The sequence below is a fragment of the Cydia fagiglandana genome, chromosome Z, assembly GCF_963556715.1.
Source record: "Cydia fagiglandana chromosome Z, ilCydFagi1.1, whole genome shotgun sequence".
NCBI classification, from domain to species: Eukaryota; Metazoa; Arthropoda; class Insecta; order Lepidoptera; family Tortricidae; genus Cydia; species Cydia fagiglandana.
In genome coordinates, this window is record NC_085959.1 from 32,691,439 (window position 1) to 32,714,091 (window position 22,653).

Here is a 22,653-nt window from a genome sequence, read left to right on the forward strand (position 1 = left end):
GACTCTGTTACGACACATCTGACATTTAGTTACCACTTTGATGATTCTGCGACTGGAATGGTTATATGGGCAGTTGATTAGCGTTAGTCAATCAGTCGAAAATTGCGTTGTGCGATGTCCCAATAAATAATTCCAATAACAGAAAATATATTGGTGACTTTAATGATTTTTTTACTTCGTGGTCGGCATAGTTAGTCAACATATAAATGAGACCCCGCAATGATCGAGGCCGGGATCGGAAAATAAAACTTAAAATTACTTAAATTTTATGCTTAAACTTTATTATAGGTTAGTGCACTGGGTTGGCAAGTTTTTCATATTTCAGGGCTCGACTTTTACTTGTGGGGTGGGGTTTGTATGGGCAGGTCGAGCTTGTCCCTGGGCGCGGTGCCTCGCCTTGAGAAGCCGAGCGCGGCGCGGAGCACCGCAACGCCAGCCTCGAGCGTGCGGTCGCGGTCGGCGCCGCTACCCAGCGCCGGGTTGATTTCCACGAGGTCCACGGCGCGCAGCCGCCCCGTCGCGTGTATGAGCTCCATCAACGTAATGCCCTCACGAAGCGTGAGTCCGCCGCGCACTGAAAACAATGAGACGTTTGTGTGTAGCGGTAGGTTGAAAAATATATACGAGTATTGCATTGTCTACAAACTTGGATATATATGCTTTGTGAAACTTAGTTTCGTAATAGAAGTCAAATTGTAGATCATTCTGCAAGTTTTGTTTTCTTCACAACAGAGTGATTTCTTTATACATGTCTGACCATAACAATTATGTAGGTCAACCTACACTAACTTTTACTATGAGACCAATCCCGAAATTGCAAAAAGTATCTGCTGCCTGCTGCTGGAAGTGCTTACTACAGAGCCAACCCCGTAATCGCGAAAAATATTCTGCTGATCCTTAGAAAACATTCACATGTGATTCACCGAAAAGTATGCGCCCATGATGGTGATCTAAAATATCTGAACATGCAGTTTAACGTCTTTATAATAGAGGTTTCGATCAGATATTTGTGAGCACATTGACAACTCCGATATATTTGATGGCGACTGTGCAAATTGTTCAGCGTGACCTATATTCACCCCTTAGATGCTAATTTCCAACTGACTTAATTTTTAATGCGGTTTCCGGATCAGAGGTTTATTGATCTTCAGCTGTAGGGTAATGTTCATCGGAAGCCATAACCTCAAACATTTTATATATACAGGTCAGCATTATACCGAGAACATTAAAAACGATTCGGAAAGGGAGGGTTCGGAAAATAACCGAACTATGTCGTAGCACCAAACAACCTTGAAATTACACTTTAATAGAATTGGCGGAAAACAGGTTAGATAACTGGAGCTTATGAAATGCTACAACTTTTACAAGTACCTACGGAAAAATGTGTCAAAAAATCGTGGTATTGGTAAAAAATTAAAGGAAACGGTAATTTTTTAATGCCATATACCTACTCGTAACCTCAGGCAAAAATATTCTACTGTAAACAAAGTCAACTCGTACTAAACGATAGGCTTAATGTATTTGGTGCCACCTACAAAAAAAACCTTATCCTTGCCCGCGTTTAAGTTTCCTTCACACACATAACAATCTATCGATTGGCAGTCGACTAGAATGACTCTGGGCGTACAAAAAAAACACAAAAAACCATTTCGAGGCTCTCGTAATTCCACTAGCAACGGTGTTCCGCCCCTAAAGCGACGTACGACGTCCCTACTACGTGTCGGCACCGAACATAACGAAGCGGTCAAAGTGCTCAACACCAACGTTTATTTTTGTAGAGGTTAACTGTAGGTACCTAATACCTACCGATGACAGACCCTTGAACAACTTTATCACCTTAAAATTAATTAAATCTAACATGAATAAGGCCCACTTGCACCATTCCGCTAACCCGGGGTTAACCGGTTAAACTTGGCATTACCATGGTTCCCAGTACAATTGGACACTAGGTTAACGGTTTAACCGCTTAATCCCGGGTTAGTGGAATGGTGCAAGTGGGCCTTATTTAATAAAAACACAAGTGAGAACGATATTTTACTAAGGCCCACTTGCACCATTCCACTAACCCGGGGTTAACCGGTTAAACCTGGAGTTGCCATGGTAACCAGTACAATTTGACACTGAGTTAACGGTTTAACCGCTTATCCCCGGGTTAGTGGGATGGTGCAAGTGGGCCTAACTGGAATATTAATTCCGTAAATTAACCTATAGAATAATGGCTTTCAAGACTATTTTGAATAGAGGTATTCATTAAGCGATCCTACGCTTGCTATAAAAAAGTTCGTAAAAAAGTCCGTTTTATTCGGCTAGCACTTTGCTTTTACTGGTAGGTAAGTTGGTGAGGAGTTAAGTATTATGGAGGTCAAGTTATCACGTTCTTGGGAATGTCATTGACGTAACAAGAAGAAAGAAAGAAGATGGTTCAAAGAAATATAGCTCATTATATGTAGATCAAAATCGGTTACGGTGATACGATGATGACAGAAATACACAAACACACACGATTATTAACAAAAAAGCTCCTTTGCTCTGGGGTCGTGGATTAAAAATTACGTTACATGTATTCGTATTCGTTGCGCTTAGTTGCCGCGAAACCGACGCTAAAGTGATCCCCTTTACGAGTGTAACTCGCAGTTACAAAGCTTTTACCGCTGTTTTTACTCGTGTAGGTACACTTAACTTATCAAATATGTAATCAATGATCATAATCCAGCATCCCGGAATCATTCACGGTTGCCTACGTTACTTATAGGATTACTGACAGTTAAATATTATTATGTATGTGTAGTGGTATACCTACACTGTACAGTTTACAAAACGTCTGTCTGTATTTATCAAACAGTTATTACATTTAACACAGTCACAAATAAGTCCAAGTACAATTTAAGCTTATGCTAAAAACAAAACCTACACAATACATATACCTAAGTAACAAGTAAGATAGCAGGAAATATCAATAATTTTAAGTTCCGGTGGAATTAACTTTTAAGTACCTAATGATTTTGAATGATGAATATTTAATAAGCGTTGAATATTAGGTGCTATTATTAGCGACAGTTAGTACCTATGTTCAGTATGTTCCTCGCGCTGGTATGGTGAAAAAGGTGTATATAGTGTTTTAAATACTCGGTAGCAAAGTACAAAGAATATCACACAAAATAAATAAGTCTACTTTTAACGAACTCTGCTTTAGTGGCCAAATAGTAGGTACCTAACTAGTATTTAGGTAGTACCTACCTATCTAAGTACGCGTCGAAACTATATAACTAACACAGTCATGTCTCTATAGGTAGATATATATACTTTTGGACGCAAACTGTAGAGATGTATCCCTTTTTGCTACATCAGCTTATATTGCTGACTGTACAAATAACTATTGGCAAATCCTGGTTTATTGTGCAAAAATCAGAGCAAACTTCGTTTTTGTAGGTATCGAAAGCTAAGTATTTAAGAATGACAAGAAAGATAACAATTCTTTAGGATTATGAGCGTAGCGATGGACTCATAAACACGAGATGTAAATAATTTTGTTCTCATGTTGCACATAAAATTCCCCGGTATATAGAGGCAAAATTCCGGCCTAGGAATGAAAGCTAAGTTGATGTAGAGTCCCGAAATTCCCGACCTAGGTATCTCAGAGTACTAGACTTTTTATGTTGAATCCCAGACCCGCGCAGACCCGGATTACATGAGTTCCATAGTCCCGGGTGTCATGGAATTTCGGCATCAGGGTTAGTAAAAACATTTTACGACGCCGCACGGCACAATAATTAAATTAATCTCCTTTGATTATATGAGTCTTTACGAAAACGAGCTGGAGCAAAAATAATCTTAAAATATAAATTGGCTGCCATTTTAATGGAAATGAAAATAACGGGGCTTTGTTTTCACGAGAAGTTTATGAAAAGATTTAAAAATTGATGAGTGAATAAATTGAGCCGGAAAAAAGGTGATTAAAATGCCAATGTTCCGTAGGTAGGTACATGCGCGTTTGTAGTGCTTGCTCGCAAATTGAACGCTATTAGCTTTCAAGACTTCATATCAGCAATCAATCATATTCTGTAAGTACACAATATTATTTAAATTAAGAGTTACCTACACGAACCTAGCAGACGCCATACAATAAGTGACGCTCTCTGCATTTTAAAACGATATTCGGAAATAACACGGAATTTTATATTTACTATTTATATTTATATTTTCTAATAAAGGGAGGGAAAGTAGGTACTCTAAATAATGGAAATAGCGAATAAGGACAATCGTGCATTGGTTCTTAAACACATCATTCTTATTGCGCACAATATCCTCGTGTCGTGTGTAATGAATGACAACATAGCACACCTGTTACGGTGAGTAGGCACATGACGTGTTGGGTATTAGGGTCAACACGTCATGTGACATTTAGGTGACATTTAATAAATAGAAAATATATTTAATAAAATAAACAATAATTTTAAGTACATTTCATAAAGGTCACCTAAATGCCACTCACGTAGGCCACTAGTATATAAGCACCAATTTACTCAATAAAGGAGTTCAGTATTCAGCAGACTTTCATAGTATTATTTGCTACCCGAACGCTCCACATTACACACCTGTACCTATCTCACAATATTATACTATTTTAGTTACTTAAGTACCTACCAATTTTTATCGGAGCTTTTAGCTACAATTTTATAATGGATGGCTACATCAATTTACGGACTAGATAGAACGAGATTTTATGCGACTATTGAGAAAAGTTTTAGAATGCCAAATGAAGGTTTTTACGAGTTTCCAGTTTATTATCTCATCTCTCATTTCGAGATGAAGCCTCTTATTTGACACTGGGTCAACACATTCGTAATTTCAAACAGTGACAATAATATTATCAAGCGGGTAATGACGGACTTCCTTTGTATTCCTTCGATCTACATGATGGGTATGTAGATCGAAGGAATACATAGGAAGTCCGTAATAAACGTAAACCTTATTGAGTTTTTTCACGAGCAGTGCCAAAGTCTGATTTATTTTTGTACGTTTATGACGGGGTCCAATAGCTGGCAGGTTCGATTGAATTGATTTGATTTGATTCTTAAGGTGAGGTATGCCCGGGGAAAATTTTCAGATTCTGTCAAATTACCCCATTTCACACACAAGCACGCGTCACGCACACTACCTCACTTTACCGGGACAGGTCAGTGACCCATCCTGTTTTTTTTAAGATGCAAATGAGAGTATTTTGAGTTTCGTCTTAACCACTAGCCTCCTTTGAGGAAGAGAAACTCTAAAAAAGTTCCATTGAAAGAAGGAAGACAAAACAATATATTTTATCTTGTTCTCCTTGTCTGTTCATGTCACATGTGACCAGAGTTGGGCAAAATGTAATCGACTGACGATTAACGATTAAAATTAACCGACTTAATCGCGAGCAACGATTAAAAGTGACGATTAATTAATTTTAGTCGAAAAGCTCCGACTAATATTGTCACGATTAAATTAATCGTCGACTAATTACCGGCGATTAATTTTTTTAATCGATTAATTAGTTCGGTTAATTTTCTCTCGATTAATTTTAGCAATACATATGGTCTTTTTAACCGACTTAAAAAAAAAAGGACGAGGTACCTAATTCGTCTGAAACATTTATAAATAATATAAGTAACAGACGAATTTTTATGTATGTTCACTTGGAGACTATTAATTTCGACCGTCTTCGATAGGATAGTATCCGTTCGATGTAAGTAGTAAGTAATTACTGCATTGACAAGTTGAAACCTTATAGAAAACAACTGATAAGAGGTAAGTAATGTGTTTGCTCTTTCATACACATACGTCGTTCTCTTTCTAATTTTTATACCTGCGCTACAAGCCCTAAACCCTTACCTAGAGATGCCGCGCTAAGTTATCCGCATTATTATAGTAACCAATGTAACCATCTTATATTATTGAAGCACATTTATAACACTGGAATGGTTTTTAATGTGTACGCAAGAAGTTTTGATTTTTAGTTACATACAAAAATGACCACCTGTCTACTTTCAATCGAGAGTTAATCGAGAAATTTAATCGATTAATATTAAGATTAATTCAATTTCAATCGTATGTTAGGTCGACTAAATTAATCGCGATTAAATTAATCGCCGATTAATTTTGACGATTAACTTTTTTAATCGATTGATTAGTCGATTAAAAAGTTAATCGATTAATGCCCATCTCTGCATGTGACGTACTTAAATGTAAATTAACTAAATAATCGAATTCATTAGATACTCGAACTAAATAAACCGAATAAATACAGAAGTCGTCAAATGAAAAACGTTATTTAGGTACTACTCTAATCAATAGGGCTTTCGATAAGGCACAAATCAATTCAATGACAATTTCATTAAAATCATATGTGTATTCCGATGATGTTATTATTATATAACTTACCTTAGCTTAGCTTCAGTTTGTATATATTTAGTTATACTACCTAGCTACTAAGAAAAAATTGCATGCTTCTTCAAGTGAAATGTAGGGGAGAGCGGGGACAAAAGTAACTGCGGGTGGAAAGTAACTATTGCTCTGTAGGTTTATCTAATAGACAAAATACCACTCCGCTGCTATTAAGTGATAGACAGTGGTGCCCCCTTCACTCAGTCAGCGCATTCAGTCGAAACGGTCGCCACGTGCTATTAGGTTGTGTGAGAGGACGCAACGTGATTTTTCGAATCTAAAGTACGTTTTTTGACTTTTAGTTATTTGATGTTTATGTTGTACTAAAATTCATACATTTTCTGAATATTTGCATATCCCCTAGAGTGGCATTGTCTGGCTCCCAGTCTCTATGGTGGCGGGGAGCCGGGAGACGGACAGTCATAACAAGCCGTTGAATGGCGGCGCCTCAGATTTAACGGTGGCTTGAGGTTGAGTGGCGCGGCCAATTTAGAAAAATATACGTCTAGTGGCGTGGCCTCCATGGGTGGTCATCGCGAATTTGGCGTGTGTTAGAAATATGACCATTTCTTTAAAAATATGTATGAATGATATTAATTATGTATCATTGAATTCAGCATAAAATGGCTTATTTGATTGTATACCAATGAATTTCATTATATTTATGTGAATTATGCTGGACTTGATCAAATCTCATAATACCAATTTTTTTTTCTTTCATGTATAAAACAACGTATAATCAGGAAATAAAACAATTGATTGTAGAAAAAGCAGCCTTTATGACAAAACATTACATTTAACACGATTCACACAGTTTATTTCACTTTTTATCACTGCGTATTCCATTTGTATACCTTTGTAAGGACAATGTTTTTAGCAAATAAATTTCTGGTTTCTAAATGTTCGCGGCTCGAGAGTCGGGTTCCGTAACTCAAAAAGAAAAAACGGAACCCTTATAGGATCACTCGTGCGTCTGTCTATCCGTTTGTCACAGCCAATTTGCTCCAAAACTACTGGACCAATTAAGTTGAAATTTGGTATACATATGGAAGTCTGCTACCCAAAGACGGACATGTAATATAAACAAATGAATTTTAAGTATAGGCGGCTATTTTAAGGGGAATATGAGTAAATTAGAAAACCAAGTTTTGCAAACCATATCGTGTTACATAATAAAAGGGCTTATTTTGAGGATCTATATATTTTTTTTATAATTTTATATGAAACAGTTTAAAAGTTATTTAAGAAAATAGGCAAAAAATGACCGTCCCCCCCTCCCTCTTATCTCCGATAAAATTGGGTCTAAAATTTTGAAAAAAAATACACAACCTTCTACCTCTAGATGACAGGAAAACCTATTAGAAATCCAGAGTCCAGCGTGAGTCGGACTTAAGAAAAAAAACGCGGTTGGGCTGTTTTAGGGACACAGCCGCAATTGTTTACGTGAAACTGAAACGTGGTGCGGACAGCTAGTGCGAAGGTCGATGGCCAAGCTCTGCGTTGGGCCGAAGGCCTGAAGCATCCGAGAGAGCCCATACAACCATTTCCAGTCGCCGTCACGACGCGGTGTAGACACATCTTGTGTCGACACCGTCTGTTTCGGTCACAATTCCAGTCGCAGAGTCGTCGCCGTGTCGACACAGTTACCAGAAATGGGGAAGGGTCGACACATGACACAAAGTGACATAAAGTGTGGTCGCCGTGTGCACACATTGTTTCGAGTTTGCGACTACTTTATGCCAATATCATTCGTTCATTCGTTCATTTTGTTCCTGTCAAATGGAAACTGTCAGATGGAAAAATTGTTAAATAAAAATAAGTGACATTAATACGCCATCTCTAAAACGGATTACAAGACGTAATTATATATTGTTTGCATTTATATTACAATAGGACTAAAATTATAATGGGGAATTAAACTGCTCGAGTGATTTGATAAACTAAGTGTAATATAATCAACGCGCCACCACATTGTTTTAGTTTAGCCGGAAATGAAATTGTTTACTTCTCAGTGCCTGTGTTCATAACCATATTATTTGATGCATTTTTAGTACTTCGATGCGTATACTTAAATAACAGAAATAACGCTTTACATACTACGAAACTTGTTAATTATGATGTATAAATATGGTTTAAGGCTGAGAAATATTGCAGTCACAAAGTAGTCGCAAATGTTTCGACTTTGTGTCGACTCTGTGTAGACACATGACACGCGCTGTCAAAAGTAATAACAAAGTTACTGGATTTGCAAAATGGCTCCTTGTGTTCATTTGTTTTCAGATATTCTCAAAGTGTAAAAATGCCGTGGTCAGAGATGGGACTTAATAGATTAACTGTTTATTCGACTAATTAATGGAATAAAAAAAGTTCATCCTCAAATTTTAATCGCAATTAGTTTAGTCGACCTATAGATAGAAATTGAATTAATCTGAATATTAATCGAATAAATCTCGGTTGGAAGTTGACAGGGGGCCATTTTTGTACGTAAAAATAATAGAATAATAGAAATGTCTTGCATGCAGATGGTAGCCAAACACTTTGTCATAAAAGTCGAGATGGGTGTCGTTTTATACGTTTTAGGGGGCCCCAATTTTGAAAATGATCACCATTTTGGATTCCAAAATGGCGGCCATGCACTATGTCATAAAAGTCGTCATGGATGTCGTTTTAGAGGTTTTAGGGGACGCAGATTTCGAAAATGATGGCCATTTTGGAATCCAAAATGGCGGCCATGCACTATGTCATAAAAGTTGTCATGCGTGTCGTTTTATAGATTTTAGGGAGCCCTGATTTCGAAAATGATGACCATTTTGGAATCCAAAATGGCGGCCATGCAATATGTCATAAAAGTCGTCATGGCTGTCGTTTTATAGGTTTTAGGGAGCGCAGATTTCGAAAATAATAACTATTTTGGAATCCAATATGGCGGCCATGCACTATGTTAAAAGTCGACATGGATGTCGTTGTATTGGTCATGGTCATCATTTTCGAAATCTGCTCTTCCTAACACCTATAAATCAACATCTATGACGGCTTATATGAAAAAGTGCACGGCAGACATCTTGGAATCCAAAATGGTCATCATTTTCGAATTCTGCACTCCCTAAAACCTATAAAACGATATCCATGACGACTTTTATGACAAAGTGCACGGCACACATCTTGGATTCCAAACTGGTCATCATTTTCGAAATCGGCACTTCCTAAAACCTATAAGATTCATGACGACTTTTATGACAAAATACGTAGCCGCCATCTTGGATTATAAAATGATCATCGTTTTCGAATTCTGCACTCCCTAAAACCTATAAATCGACATCCGTGACGACGCAAGTTATCTTTATTTTCAGATCTAACAAATTGCTACAGAATACAAAGGACAAAAAAAGAAGCGAGGAGGTAATGAAACAAGCAAAAATACAGATGATTCCTCGACGCAATTGGATGCTTCTTAAATTGTGTCCAGATTTTTTTGTCATAAAAGTTTTTATTTTTCACATATTACTCTCACAAGTTCCGTGATATTTCGACCTTGTAATTTTTTAAGTAAATGTTTTTGTTTATCTATGAGAATCTCACTAGAATAATATAATCAAGGTATGTTTATATTTGATGATTGAAATAGTAACGCGAAAAAAAAATATATATTTGTGTCTTATATTCCTGCCGAAGACTTTTATTTTTCCTTTTCCTTATACACAAGTTTGGACAAGTAATAAGAATTTAGGGCTCTCAATTTTATTTTGACTTCTACAACAGTAAAGCTACGAGGCCATGTTTGGTATCGTTTTCGTATAAATTCGCAGTACCAAATTTAGTTATGGTATCACATTGACACCATTCCAAAGTAAAAACATATAAACTTATTAAAATACTTTCTTTTAAACTCCTCTTCACGCTTAAACTGCTGAACAGTTTTAATTTAAATTAAGTACACATATATTTTGAGTCCCGAGACAGGACATAATAAGTTATCTCAAAAATCATCCTTTAAAGGTGTGAAATGAGTAGACATGCGCGAAACAGTGCTTCGAAAAGTGATGCTATATCACATCACTTTTCCGAACACGTAATGGTACACTGAGATATCACATCACTCATCACTCGAAACATGACCCGAACGTGAAACAGCGCGCGGGCGCGCGCGAGATGGCCACATTACAGTTATCTCCTCAATTACGCAGCGCATCCACGGCACTCTAGTGATTCTATGGCGTCTCGGATATAATAAATAAATAAATAAACAGCCTATATACAGTATATACACAAATCAAATTTCTACACTCATATGCACTAATCCACAATTAAATTACGGGATAAACAAGTAATAAGTCGTACTTAGCGCCGCGAACCGCGAAAGTCAACCAAACATTTCACAACAATAATAAAAAACGGTTTTGTTTTCGTCAACTTCAAAATCTCAAATTAATTACTCGATTTAGCCGCGTCCTTCTCTTCTTATAAGAAAACATTTTAAACTCTACGCGGACGCATTAGAGTTTTAAATCTATTGCAGATGCAGAAAATCTTATTCGTAAGAATATTAGTGAAATTTGCGACTACTTAAACGCACAGCGGCGATCGGCCGAGCGGACCGATCCGAATTATTCCGAAGATAGCCGAAAGCATCGCAGAGCGAGAGCGACCGAGCGCTGAGATCGAGTGCGAGTGAGATAACAAAGCAATCATGGCATGGCGAACAAACATGACACTATCACAAGTGGCATTACACATTACGCGCTCTGTGAGTAGACTTTAACTGACCATTCATATCGGCGCGTCAACCTAAGTGGAATTGAATCCATTTCGCGCGCTTCGGCCGGTCGTTGGCGTTCGCGTGGTCGCGCGCTCGGCGCTCGGCTCGCGTGATGCGTAATGTTTGAAGTAATGGTTGATTTCTCGGAGTGACGAGTAATGGCATATTACGTGTTCGAGAGATATCTCATTTGTGATATTACGAGCATTACTTACACATGTCTAGAAATGAGGTGTAGGGGGGAATTCAGAATTGACTTCTTGAAGTTAATACTGTTTAAGTTTAGGTTTGAAGTCATGTTTTTTTATCATTTTTAACTAAATCAAAGATGTAGACCATCCCAAATTTCATATAAATCGGTTCAGCGGTTATTGATTTCCCGTACAAATTTCCACGCCACTTTTCACACCTTCAAAAGATGATTTTGGTTATAAGATCTATCCTATGTCCTGTTCCGGGACGCAAACTATTTCTATACCAAATTTCAACGAAATCGGTTCAGCGGTTAAGCGTCAAAAGGAGTTTTAAAAAAACCGGCCAAGTGCGAGTCGGACCCGCGTGTTAAGGGTTCCGTACATTAAGTCCGACTCGCGCTTGACTGCACATTTCTAATAGGTTTTCCTGTCATCTATAGGTAAAGAACTATTTTGTGTATTCAGACGGACAGACATACAGACGCACGAGTGATCCTATAAGTTTTTTGCTTTTGAGGTACGGAACCCTAAAAAGATTTTTTTTAATTTTGTGGAATGGTGTCAATGTGATACCTTAAATGGATTCAGCAACCCAGATTTATTCAAAAACGATACCATACACGGCCTAGCACCTTCACTGATGTAGATATATGAAGATACAATTGAGAGCCCTAAATAAACTTTCAAGAGCGGATATCTCAAAAACTATTCAACATATCGAAAAAATTGACTGAATAAACTTGTAACAAAACTTAAACTTGTGGAAATTAACTTTCATTTTGTATAAATGGCCATGTCGCCAAGATGCATAGTTTCCGAGATATAATCGAAAAACCGGAAAATGGGACCTTCAAACAAAGCCCCCTCTCTTCCTCCCGCTCAAGGGCTACGGCCGGGGACTTTTGATATGTTCACCTCCTAACTTGCCCAAACCAAGTTACAGAGTCAAAAATTGTGTTCCGAGCATTTCCCTCTACAACTTTTTGGAGTATTCGTTGGCTGACCTAAGTAGCTTATTGCATTTCTTTAAAAACTTTTCTGTAAAAGGTTGACGGGTGTTGGGTGTTTATATGGTTTTGGTCAATTATTATCATTTGCATCGCCCATGATGACTTACTAGAATTACTTACGAGCACACGAGACACTAATAGTAGTTTGACAAACCTTGGTTTTCAAGAGGTATTTTATATTGACATTTGCTGTCACAAATTTGCTGTCAGATTTAGTCGCAAACCGCACGCAAAGTGCACACAAATGTGTCGACACCTTGTTACGGAAAAGTGTACACACGGCGACGACACTTTGTTTCGAAACAATTCTAGACACATTGTGTGGACTCTGTTACGACACATCTGACATTTAGTTACCACTTTGATGATTCTGCGACTGGAATGGTTATATGGGAGGTGCACCTCCACGCAAGGTCGAAGCATGAGCTTTAGGAGGTTAGTGCTCAAACAGAACAAATAATTGGTTTAAGTACGAGTAGCTAAGTGAGAAGGCTGAACTGCCGTATATCGCGACCATCGAATTTCGCAAATTGCGGGGATTTTTCTTTTACACCAATGAAACCGTAGGTAATTAGAGTGACAGAGAGAAATGCCAGCACTTTGCGAACTTCGATTGCCGCGGTTATAGCCCTGTTATCTTGAATTAACAGAGATACGCCTAACAATGAAAAAAAATGTAGGCACTATGCTTAACATAATACTTGAACAAAAAAAAATGGGTAACTAACTATCCTAAGATAGCCAGCCGTGTGTGGACGAATTGAATAAATAGTTGAATGTACTTAAGAACTTCGCTTTGCTCGCTCGTTCAAAAATGTGTGCAGTACTGAACCCTTGGGACGCGAGTTCGACTCACACTTGACCGGTTTTTATTTTGATTTGATATGTCATATTATATTAAATTACAGCCCACTGTGTCTTGTTACTTTTGACCCACAACGTGTTACTTTCTGCACGCCAACGGGGTCATTAGTAACAAAAGACGATTTTTTTAAAACAAAATACACAATTATAATGTTAGTCAAGACGTTAATGTACAGAACATGCACTGACGTTATATACGAGTATGACTACATTAAACTCATCAAAATAATAATGGTTAACCAGAAACTAAGGTCAAAGTACATAGTGTTACGTTTCTCCCCGCTCTACCCTACGCATCCAAAATTACTGTCCACCTATGTTCATCACTATATTTTTTGCAAATAAATATATCGTTATCTTTATCAATAAATAAAGTCCTGGCAGGGTGGAAATTTCATTTTGGCGGATTCTTTCTCTCTGCATCTGACTGTACCTACAGCTATTACGGCATTTTTTTGGTAAACTTACGGTTATATGTTCAGACTCTGAATCTCTATAGTTAATATTTAAGATATATGGACATATCGGTATCGGCATATTTAAGATATATGGTCCTTGAACTACGTCCAAAGAGAGGTATGGGAATGGGAACTGAGAATGACATCTCGCTTTGTGTGGTAGGGCACAGCACAGCGGATGTCATTCCAGATCTAGAGCAGAGCTCAACCTTACAGAAATCTGCAGCCAAATAACACTAGCACTAGACCCTACTCATAGTGTCCTTCCTGCCGGTGAGTATGGTTGCCAGTTATCAACGAGGGGTGCGGAGTGTTAGACTCGGCAACGCGCATGGAGTTGCAGGCATCCAAAGGCTACGAAGATTGCTTATCATCAGACGGGCCGTATGCTTGTTTGTCATCGACGAGGTATAAAATTAAATATGCACAGAATATCATTGAACGAAAAACTTTGTTTTATTTTATAGTAAATTAGTATAACACTCGATACATAGGCAATCACAAACCAGGCACCGCAGTGGTTTTGGGTTGTAAGCCTCGTAGGCCAGTATGTATAATGTATATCTCGGCCTCACAAGCCGCAAAAACTCGCTGAGGCTAGACCCCGTTTATTTATTCTTGATTTCATGAAGGTTTGCAGAACAGCACGTAACCGCATTATACATCTATCTTAGACGGACCTCACAGCAACAAAATAGGTGTACCACTGCACGATTTTCAAGTAGTACACGAAATATTTACATAATGTTCCGTATTAATAGGTAATATTTGAAGATCAAAAGTTCTCTAACATAAATACAAGATCACAACATTGTCATCACAGTTCATTGACGTTGACGTACAAAAGTACGTCAAATAGGTATGCAATATTAATACCAGCATAATGAAAATTAATTCCAATCAATAAGTATGAGTCTTCAAACTTTTTTCATTCTAAGCCGGGTTTCAAGGAGCAAATTACTTAAATGATATTGGAATCGTATTGTTTTAAGATAGTTTACTGCGTTTTTCAACCATTATGCCCCAACAAATCAAATCTAAGATGAGACTCGAGCTCCATGTGATGATAATTATTTACCCTGTTTTTTTAAATACTATTTGTCTACTGGTATACTTTTTCGTATATGTATATGACTTAATGTCGAAATAAATGCGAAAACCAACTGTCATTTTAATTAAATTCGCGTTACGTGTGCTTTGATCCGAGCCCAGCGGGCATCTGATCAAAGAAGTTGCGTGCACGGAACCGCTGATATCATATTTTCGAACTTATTTAGTGAATGTGAAATTTTAAAAAAAAGTAATCCTGGTAGTCGTTCAAGCATACAATTGCGCGTACATAGAAGCAGTTTTCATATTTCTATCTTTTGTGCACAAATTGTTACGAATCTTTAAAGTCCGTTTTAGACCTATGTTCGTGATCGTTTTCTATCGAGCAAAAGTCAAAAACTTAGGATTCTAATCACTCCACTCACTAGAAAAAGCCCTCAAGTTTGCTAATTGAATGTATGGCAGCCGTATTGTGATCCAAAAAAGAGCTACGGCTTTTAAAAAACTCCGTTTTCTGAACTCACTGCACCTGGGGAATTGGACTGATTGATATCGTACAAAAAATATGCATTGTTTTAATTAAATTTTTTCCTCGTTCTATAAGTACCCTAAATAAATAGGTACGTAATCTTTAAAATAATAGGTTTCTTACTTGCTTGATATTTTTATTTGTTGTATGTATAACTCTGTTGCTGTAGCCTCGGACTAGAAAGTAAGGTTCCGTAAAATCAGGTACCTATTAACTTTAGTCGACAGCTTACGACTATGGTACAAATTTAAGTTCCAGTTAAATATGTATACCTAAGTATTTTTCAAATTAAGTTGTGTATACAGTGTGTGGCCCTTAATAAGAGCAAAAAATCAAACTGGAGATAATAAGGTTGCAGTACTAATGATCTACATGCTAATGCCCAATAGTTAATGCTAATGACACCCTGCTGTCACCTCTGTTGACCATGACCTAAGTTTCAAGATGACATGTATTGGGACGGCGTCGCGCACCAGTACCATCACCTTAATGTAGAAAGAGCATTAGTGTATCTAAGCTCCAAAATAAATGTAATGAGTATTAATAATTAAGAATCAACGATAAAAACGGGACCATAGTTGAACTTAAGGATATTAGTTACCTGATTTTACGGTAACATCAGTTACCGAAAGCAACTGAGAGGAGTTACCTGGAGTCCCGGTGCTGGGAGCCTCTAGCGCGTCCAGCGCGTCGATGTCGAAGCTGACATGGATGGGGCGCTTCTGCTCCGGGTCCAGGACTTGCAGCACGTGCTGTATGGAGTTCACTATTCCGTGCCTGGAATAATAAGGACCGACGGGGCGTTACCGCATTTGACTTTGACGACGAAGCAATATGACCGACGAAGGTTACGTCGGTCAAGCAAGAATTGATTAAAAAAAAAGAAAATAAAAGCAATGAAGCGGGACCACTTCGCAAAATTTCTATTTTTACAAGCACTTGACCCATATTTATCAATAAGTTTGAGCCATAGCCTATTTCTAAAGATACTTCGAGACCATTTCATTTTCGTACTTTCAAGTTCTTTAATTGATACACTAGGTACCTTGGAAAAATATATGTAACATATAATTACTCTGACTTACTTGTCAATATCTTCCATTGCAAATGTGGGGACGTTGTATTTTTCTATCGCCAACCTCTCGTAGCTGTCTACGGAGCGCAAGCCGATGTAACCGAGGCTTTTGATTGAAAATCTGGAAATTCAAACTTAATGTAAGTATATTATGTTACAGCCTCTCAAGGGCTGAATAGACGGATGGTGTAGGATTAGTAACTTTGGGGACGGAACTAATAAGTACGATACGAAATATGGTCAGAATGAGAATGTACAGGTGTGCAATGTATTATCTCATACTGTGACAAGGTACGAAATGGTACTGAATTTAATTTTCCTTGACCGAGACTGACTTCTTTAGCCAAACAATGGAACAAATTAAATTATTTTATGAAATAATTTTTGATTGTTTTTTAAGCGGTCACACTGCCATTACGGGTGCGTTTCACTGTATATAATAATAAATTGATATCTAGAAATACTCGTATTTCAGTTTATGATTTCTTTAGATTTACGTATGGAAGCAAACTAAAATAAATGTAATGGAATATTTTAAAGGATGCTTGAGCAGAATTCTGCAGCATTCTGTTGGTTCGGCAAACTCGACGGTGCTCGACACGGTGCAGAAATAACAAGTGCTTTTTCAGTTTCTACGTTTACAAGCACCATCATCAGTATAAACATCAGTCTCTCAAATAGAGATGCAACGGATAGTTGTTTGGCCGGATACCGGATATCCGGCCTGGACGCTGGCCGAATATCCGGTATCCGGCCGCCGGATATTCGGCCGGCGGAACTATACCTACATTTCGGTTTTTCAGGTGCGCATTCTGCAGGTTTGACCTGTTTTCTAGTAAACGTTCTCGCGGACTCATTTCTAGGTTCGAAATGAGTGTGTGTGCAAGTCAGTGGAATGATTAAATTGTTTTAAAATAATTACCAAGTAAGATTATGACCGTATCTGTTTCTTAAATCCAATTTATTTACTCCGAAATCAAGCAATGTTACTATCCGGTATCCGGCCGGATAGTAAAATAATGGCCGGATAGGCCGGATACCGGATAGTAACCGGATATCCGGTGCATCTCTACTCTCAAACAATTGCAGTTATTTATTTTAATAAATGTTACCTATATTTATTTAACTTAATATTAATGATGTGATATGGCTGTGGTCTTAGTACCTACAGAAGGTGGCTAACTGCCCATACATATAAGACAAGTCATCATGTGTGTGTGTGTGTGTGTGAAAGACTAATTTTATTGTTGTCAAGACATTTTATTTCGGACAATCTTTACTTTTAATATTCTATTCTTATCAACATTTTAATACTACTTATTTATTTTTAAATTTAGTACCACATTACGAGTAGGTACCTAGTAGAAGACATACTTAACAAAAGAAATTCCTAATATTTTACTTAATCAGTTAATCACATACATGAGCGTATAACTTTTAATGGCTGTTCTAAATAATTTCAGACTTCTCAGTGTCCTTATAACTTTTTTCAAGTCACAGTCATCTTTTTGTAATTGGTATAAAAGTTAAGAGTCACACGAACCAAGCCCCCGCCACACAATTAAACTTAACCTCCTCTAAGGCCCAAGGTCCTACCTTAAATTCAAATTCAAGGAAAATTCAAATTCTATTCAATCGGGATAAAGTCGCTTTTGCTTTGTTTCGTTTAATTTTCCAACAACACAAAATCAACTCTAATTCCTATGGGTTCAAATTTCAGTGGCTAATTTTTGATTTTTGAGATTGATGGGTGCCTTATGAGGTTAAAGTGGAAATTTTATTTCGCCAACACGTCAAGTCGTCTCCTTTTTAAACGCCTTTCTGAATTAATTTAACATTCGAAGTTTACATAAAAAACCTCTACTTGCTAATTTTTTTCCGAATAACAGTTATTTAGTGTCTTTTCAAAACGAAGTCCTTTTGAAAAGACACTCCTCAATAATACCTAAAAACTGTTATACATAAATAAGTATTTATCAATGGTATTCATAAAGAAATAAAAGTCTTTTTGAAAAGACTCTCCTCCATTATGTTGCGTCAAAGCTGCAGACATCCTAAAAAAAAGCCGCCAAGTGCGAGTCGGACTCGCTCATGAAGTAGCAGCAAGTAACATAGTTAAATTACGGTTTACGATTTGTGACGTTTTAAAAAAAACTGCTTACTAGATCTCCTTCAAACCAATTTTCGGTGGGAGTTTGCATGGTAATGTACATCATATATTTTTTTTAGTTTTATCATTCTCTTATTTTAGAAGTTACAGGGGCCCCCCATTTTACCACTTTGGAAGTGTCTCTCTCGCAAACTATTCAGTTTAGAAAAAAATTATATTAGAAACCTCAATATCCTTTTTGAAGACCTATCCCCTACCCCACACTTATGTTTACAGTTTTAAGTATGGGGAACCCCTAAAATTTATTGTTTTATTTTTTATTTTTGTGTGAAAATCTTAATGCGGTTCACAGAATACATCTATTTACCAAGATTCAATAGTATAGTTCTTATCGTTTCGGAAAAAAGTGGCTGTGACATACGGACGGACATACTGACAGACATGACGAATCCATAAGGGTTCCGTTTTTTGCCATTTGGCTACGGAACCCTAAAAGGGATGTCGTTTACAAATGAGAGCGTTAACTGCGATTTTACGAGAGGACTTTTTGACGTCGAGTTCGTATGAACCTTAAGGCATAATGATATAAATTACTAAAGATAGTTCAAATAATTAACATTTTACTTTGGCACTTGCCAGTCCATCGTAGGAAGATACGGCCAGTAGTCCGAGAGTTCCTTGACTAGGAGAGCTACTGGCATGCCGTGGACAGACCCTGAGCCTGACGTCTTGTTGGTATTCAAGTCGGCGTGCGCATCCACCCATATTAAAATCATATCCTCATTTACATTGTAGTGGCCATCCACCGTACCTGCAAAAAGAGATTACTAAGTAGAAGACGTTGTTCGTACCGGAAGTACGGTATTCTGTATTTTCTATGCGAATCTGTATTAAAACCAACGATAAAATAACGTATTGAGTATTTTAAATCTAGAAAAAACAACTTATACATCACTCAGGTGATGAAGACGAATAGATTGGCAATTTGGCACCATGAGCTACTATTGTTACTATGCTCTGTACGCGAGCGCCATATCTCTGAAATAAGAAATACGTGGTTCTGTTTGACACCCTCCGGGTACGCGGTACGTAACCCTGAAGCTTACCGACTCCAATAGAATGATCACCGCCAATAGTCACAGCTATTCTTTCGTCTCGAAGCACTTGCGAGACTTTCTCCGATAGCCGCTTGTTGCATGCCGACACCAGCACTAGGTCTGACATGTTTTCTACATTGTTGATTGCTGTTTGGCCAGCTTCGAGGCCCGCGTGGGTGTCGACGTCCCCGTAGTCCTTAACATCCAGACCATCTGGAGATAACATAGAGATAAGATAGTCATAATACCAGAGCACTAACTGCGGGCAAATATGAAGTACCTAGGGTGTATAATTATTATGGCGATAGGACACTAAAGAAACGTTTACCCTATTTACTGAACACTTTGCCCACGGATATAATAAAAGAGCCCAAAATAAATAGATTTAAATTAATTAAGTATAGTATTATAGTATACTGAGACTCCACAGTCAAACTAAATGTAGTTTTGTGGAGCATTGTATGTAACAATAAAGTTGTAACTTCTAGTATAATAAATAACTAAATAATAATAAATAATAAACGAATATTTATTCTAAGGCAGGTCTTTGCAGTAAGCACGAGGTTAGGATATTTGACACGCTAATTCCAGCAATTAACACTTCCTCTTAACTTAGAATAGAATGTGCCAAGTATTGGTACTTAGATTGATACACATAATTGCAATTTGCAGTATACGTACGATTTACTATAGTGTTAGTCCAATTATATTCTAGATAAACATATAAACGAAACCAATAGCTGAGTTCGGCTTTAGAAAATGTTGCCGCTGCCATATATTGGTCTAACTTCTCTTACTTAACTTGTTTGATAAAACGCTAAAAGCTTGGCAGCGCTTCGAGATCGAACTTTCAGGCCTCCGTGCTCAAAAGTTGAAATGGTTTATTTTGCAAATGGAAATAGAAATTAGCCTATTTTATTCACAAAATACTAATAAAGACAAGGCATACGTACCAATTTCTTTGAGTTTGTCAAGCAGGCCAGCGTACCTCATTGCCGCAGGGGCAACGCTCACGCCATACTTCTTCTGGCCCTTCTCGAAAGGAACCCCGATGATGCCCACTTTCTTAATCGGCTTCATCTGGCTCATGTTCCGAACAAAAATTCTAAATAAATTCATAATTATACGCTAGTTCCTTAAAATAATCGAATGCGACCCAATCCTCTGGCGGATCATGACAACTGACGCGGGAATAGTACTCGTTATCTTTTAAGAGGGCAAAGTTGAACATATTTTGTTTAAATAATTTAATGATGTAAGTAATGTTAGTGTAACGACGTGTTTTTAGCTGTAGACGGATAGTGACAATGCAATGGTGTTTGTTTTCGTTACAGAACTTAGGTTTAAAGAACTTTATTTTCTCAAAGAAATTACCTTTCACTTAATGAGAAAAAATTACATAAAATTTCAAGTATATTTATCTTAGAGCATCAAAAGAGCAGTTTATATGAGTAGGTAGGTACTCACTATTATATCTATATAATAAAAAAAAAAACTAATATTAAATACATACCTATAGCTATTAACTAAGCAATCATTACAATATACACAAGTTTAAACACAACTCAAGTTTAAGTGGGTATTCTGCAAAACGTAAGAGTTAACATAAAATACTTAAATTACCAGTCCACTGTTGCTAATCACTTAGTGCAAATTCTATGGTGTTCTAATTTCAACCTTATAAACGAAACGTTTAAATTTACAATTCTAAAAAAATGCAGTTGAATGCATGAGCTTATCGCACATTCTTCGTTGTCAAGTCCCAAACTCCCAGGGCCGGACTTAGATATTAGAAATTACGTATTGATGCAATTTACGTTTGTATAAATTAAAACTTTTGCATTCTTTTATACATTTTGGCAGTTTGTTATAGAATTGTGCCCCTTCGAAACTTATATTTTTCTTACCGCTTTTAGTTCGTGCTGATTTAATACAGAGGTCGTTAGCATTACGTAACGGCCTGTTCCCTTGTTCAGATTTAGTTTTAAATGTTACTTAATCAACAAAATATATTTTAAACAATACGATTTAGAAATTGGCTTTCAATAAATCAATTTCAATTAAATTAAATATAAAATCAGTTATTGAATCGTTTCAATTTTCGTTATACATTTATCTATATCTATTATACATTCCGCAAGCTGATCACGAACCTTGTTCAACCCGTAGGAGATAGCGCGGCTTATAAAGTTTTTAAATACTAAATAATAATATGTACCTATTACTATTGGTTAGCAGAACTATAATACCAAAGCAATTGGAGTTTGTTAACGCTCTTCTGTTTTATATCGTTCTAATATCATTACATTACACACATTAAGTTACGCAGACTGGAAATGATTACTTTTTAACCAACTTAAAAAAAGGAGGTGGTAATCAATAGGACCGTATTTTATTTATTTATGGTATGTTTGTTACCCCCGAACCCTGTCATTTGTAATAATTAATAAAAAAGAAAATCCATTTTATTATACAACTGCAATAGGTACTCGTACTGATAAAAGTGATAAACGTAAAAGTGCGTATTGGAACTGTAGGACTTCCTCCATACCGTAGAATTTAGATATTTTTTGTACTTTATGAGTTTTATGACATTATGACGTATACGTACTCTACAAATATTGAATATCTTATGCCAAGTCGAGAGAACTCTAAAGTAGAGGCGTGCTGCCATACGTAAAAGTATTTACACTCTTATCTCACAGATTGTATTCTACTTAGCGTCCCGCCACCTGAGTGCCGAAGTTCGATTTTCCGATACCTCAATTTTACAGTGACACATAAGTGGATAAAGGAGTAGGTACTTATAATAAATAACTCGGCCTATATACATCTCACTGCTGGGCACAGGTCTCCTCTCATGCGCGATAGGGCTTGGGCTATAGTCCCCACGCTAGCCCAATGCAGATTGGGGACTTCACAATACACCTTTGAATTTCTTCGCTGATGTATGCAGGTTTCCTCACGATGTTCTTCCTTCACCGAAATGCTAGTGATAAATATCGAATGATTTATCGTACATTCCAGTTCCCAAAAACTCATTCGTACGAGCCAGGATTTGAACCCGCGATCTCTGGATTGAAAGTCGGGCGT

General features: G+C 37.2%; 1 protein-coding gene across 2 annotated transcripts; it reads right to left on the reverse strand.

Annotated features, from left to right (window-relative positions):
- Positions 1 to 143: 143 nt before the first annotated feature.
- LOC134678294 (arginase-1) lies at positions 144 to 21,817 on the reverse strand. Of its 2 annotated transcripts, XM_063536785.1 has the most exons (7): positions 21,714 to 21,817; positions 20,514 to 20,665; positions 19,570 to 19,773; positions 19,088 to 19,274; positions 16,364 to 16,474; positions 15,928 to 16,055; positions 144 to 574 (listed from the first exon to the last, which is right to left on the reverse strand). In XM_063536785.1, exons 2-7 carry the CDS (start codon positions 20,647 to 20,649, stop codon positions 336 to 338), a joined length of 1,005 nt encoding a protein of 334 aa, XP_063392855.1. In that variant the 5' UTR covers positions 20,650 to 20,665; positions 21,714 to 21,817; the 3' UTR covers positions 144 to 335. The 2 variants fall into 2 exon arrangements, with proteins under 2 accessions (XP_063392855.1, XP_063392854.1); XM_063536784.1 differs by lacking the exon at positions 21,714 to 21,817 and having other exon boundaries at positions 20,514 to 20,679.
- Positions 21,818 to 22,653: the final 836 nt, after the last annotated feature.

What these genes read in the sequence shown, in the direction of transcription:
- LOC134678294 (XM_063536784.1), bottom strand. Translation starts at nt 20,679, where the DNA reads ATGAATTTATTTAGAATTTTTGTTCGGAACATGAGCCAGATGAAGCCG. An exon ending in ATGGACTGGCAAGTGCCAAA is followed by an intron (nt 16,475 to 19,087) that starts GTAAAATGTTAA and finishes TTGAATTTCCAG; the next exon opens with ATTTTCAATCAAAAGCCTCG. An exon ending in TCCCAGCACCGGGACTCCAG is followed by an intron (nt 575 to 15,927) that starts GTAACTCCTCTC and finishes CATTGTTTTCAG; the next exon opens with TGCGCGGCGGACTCACGCTT.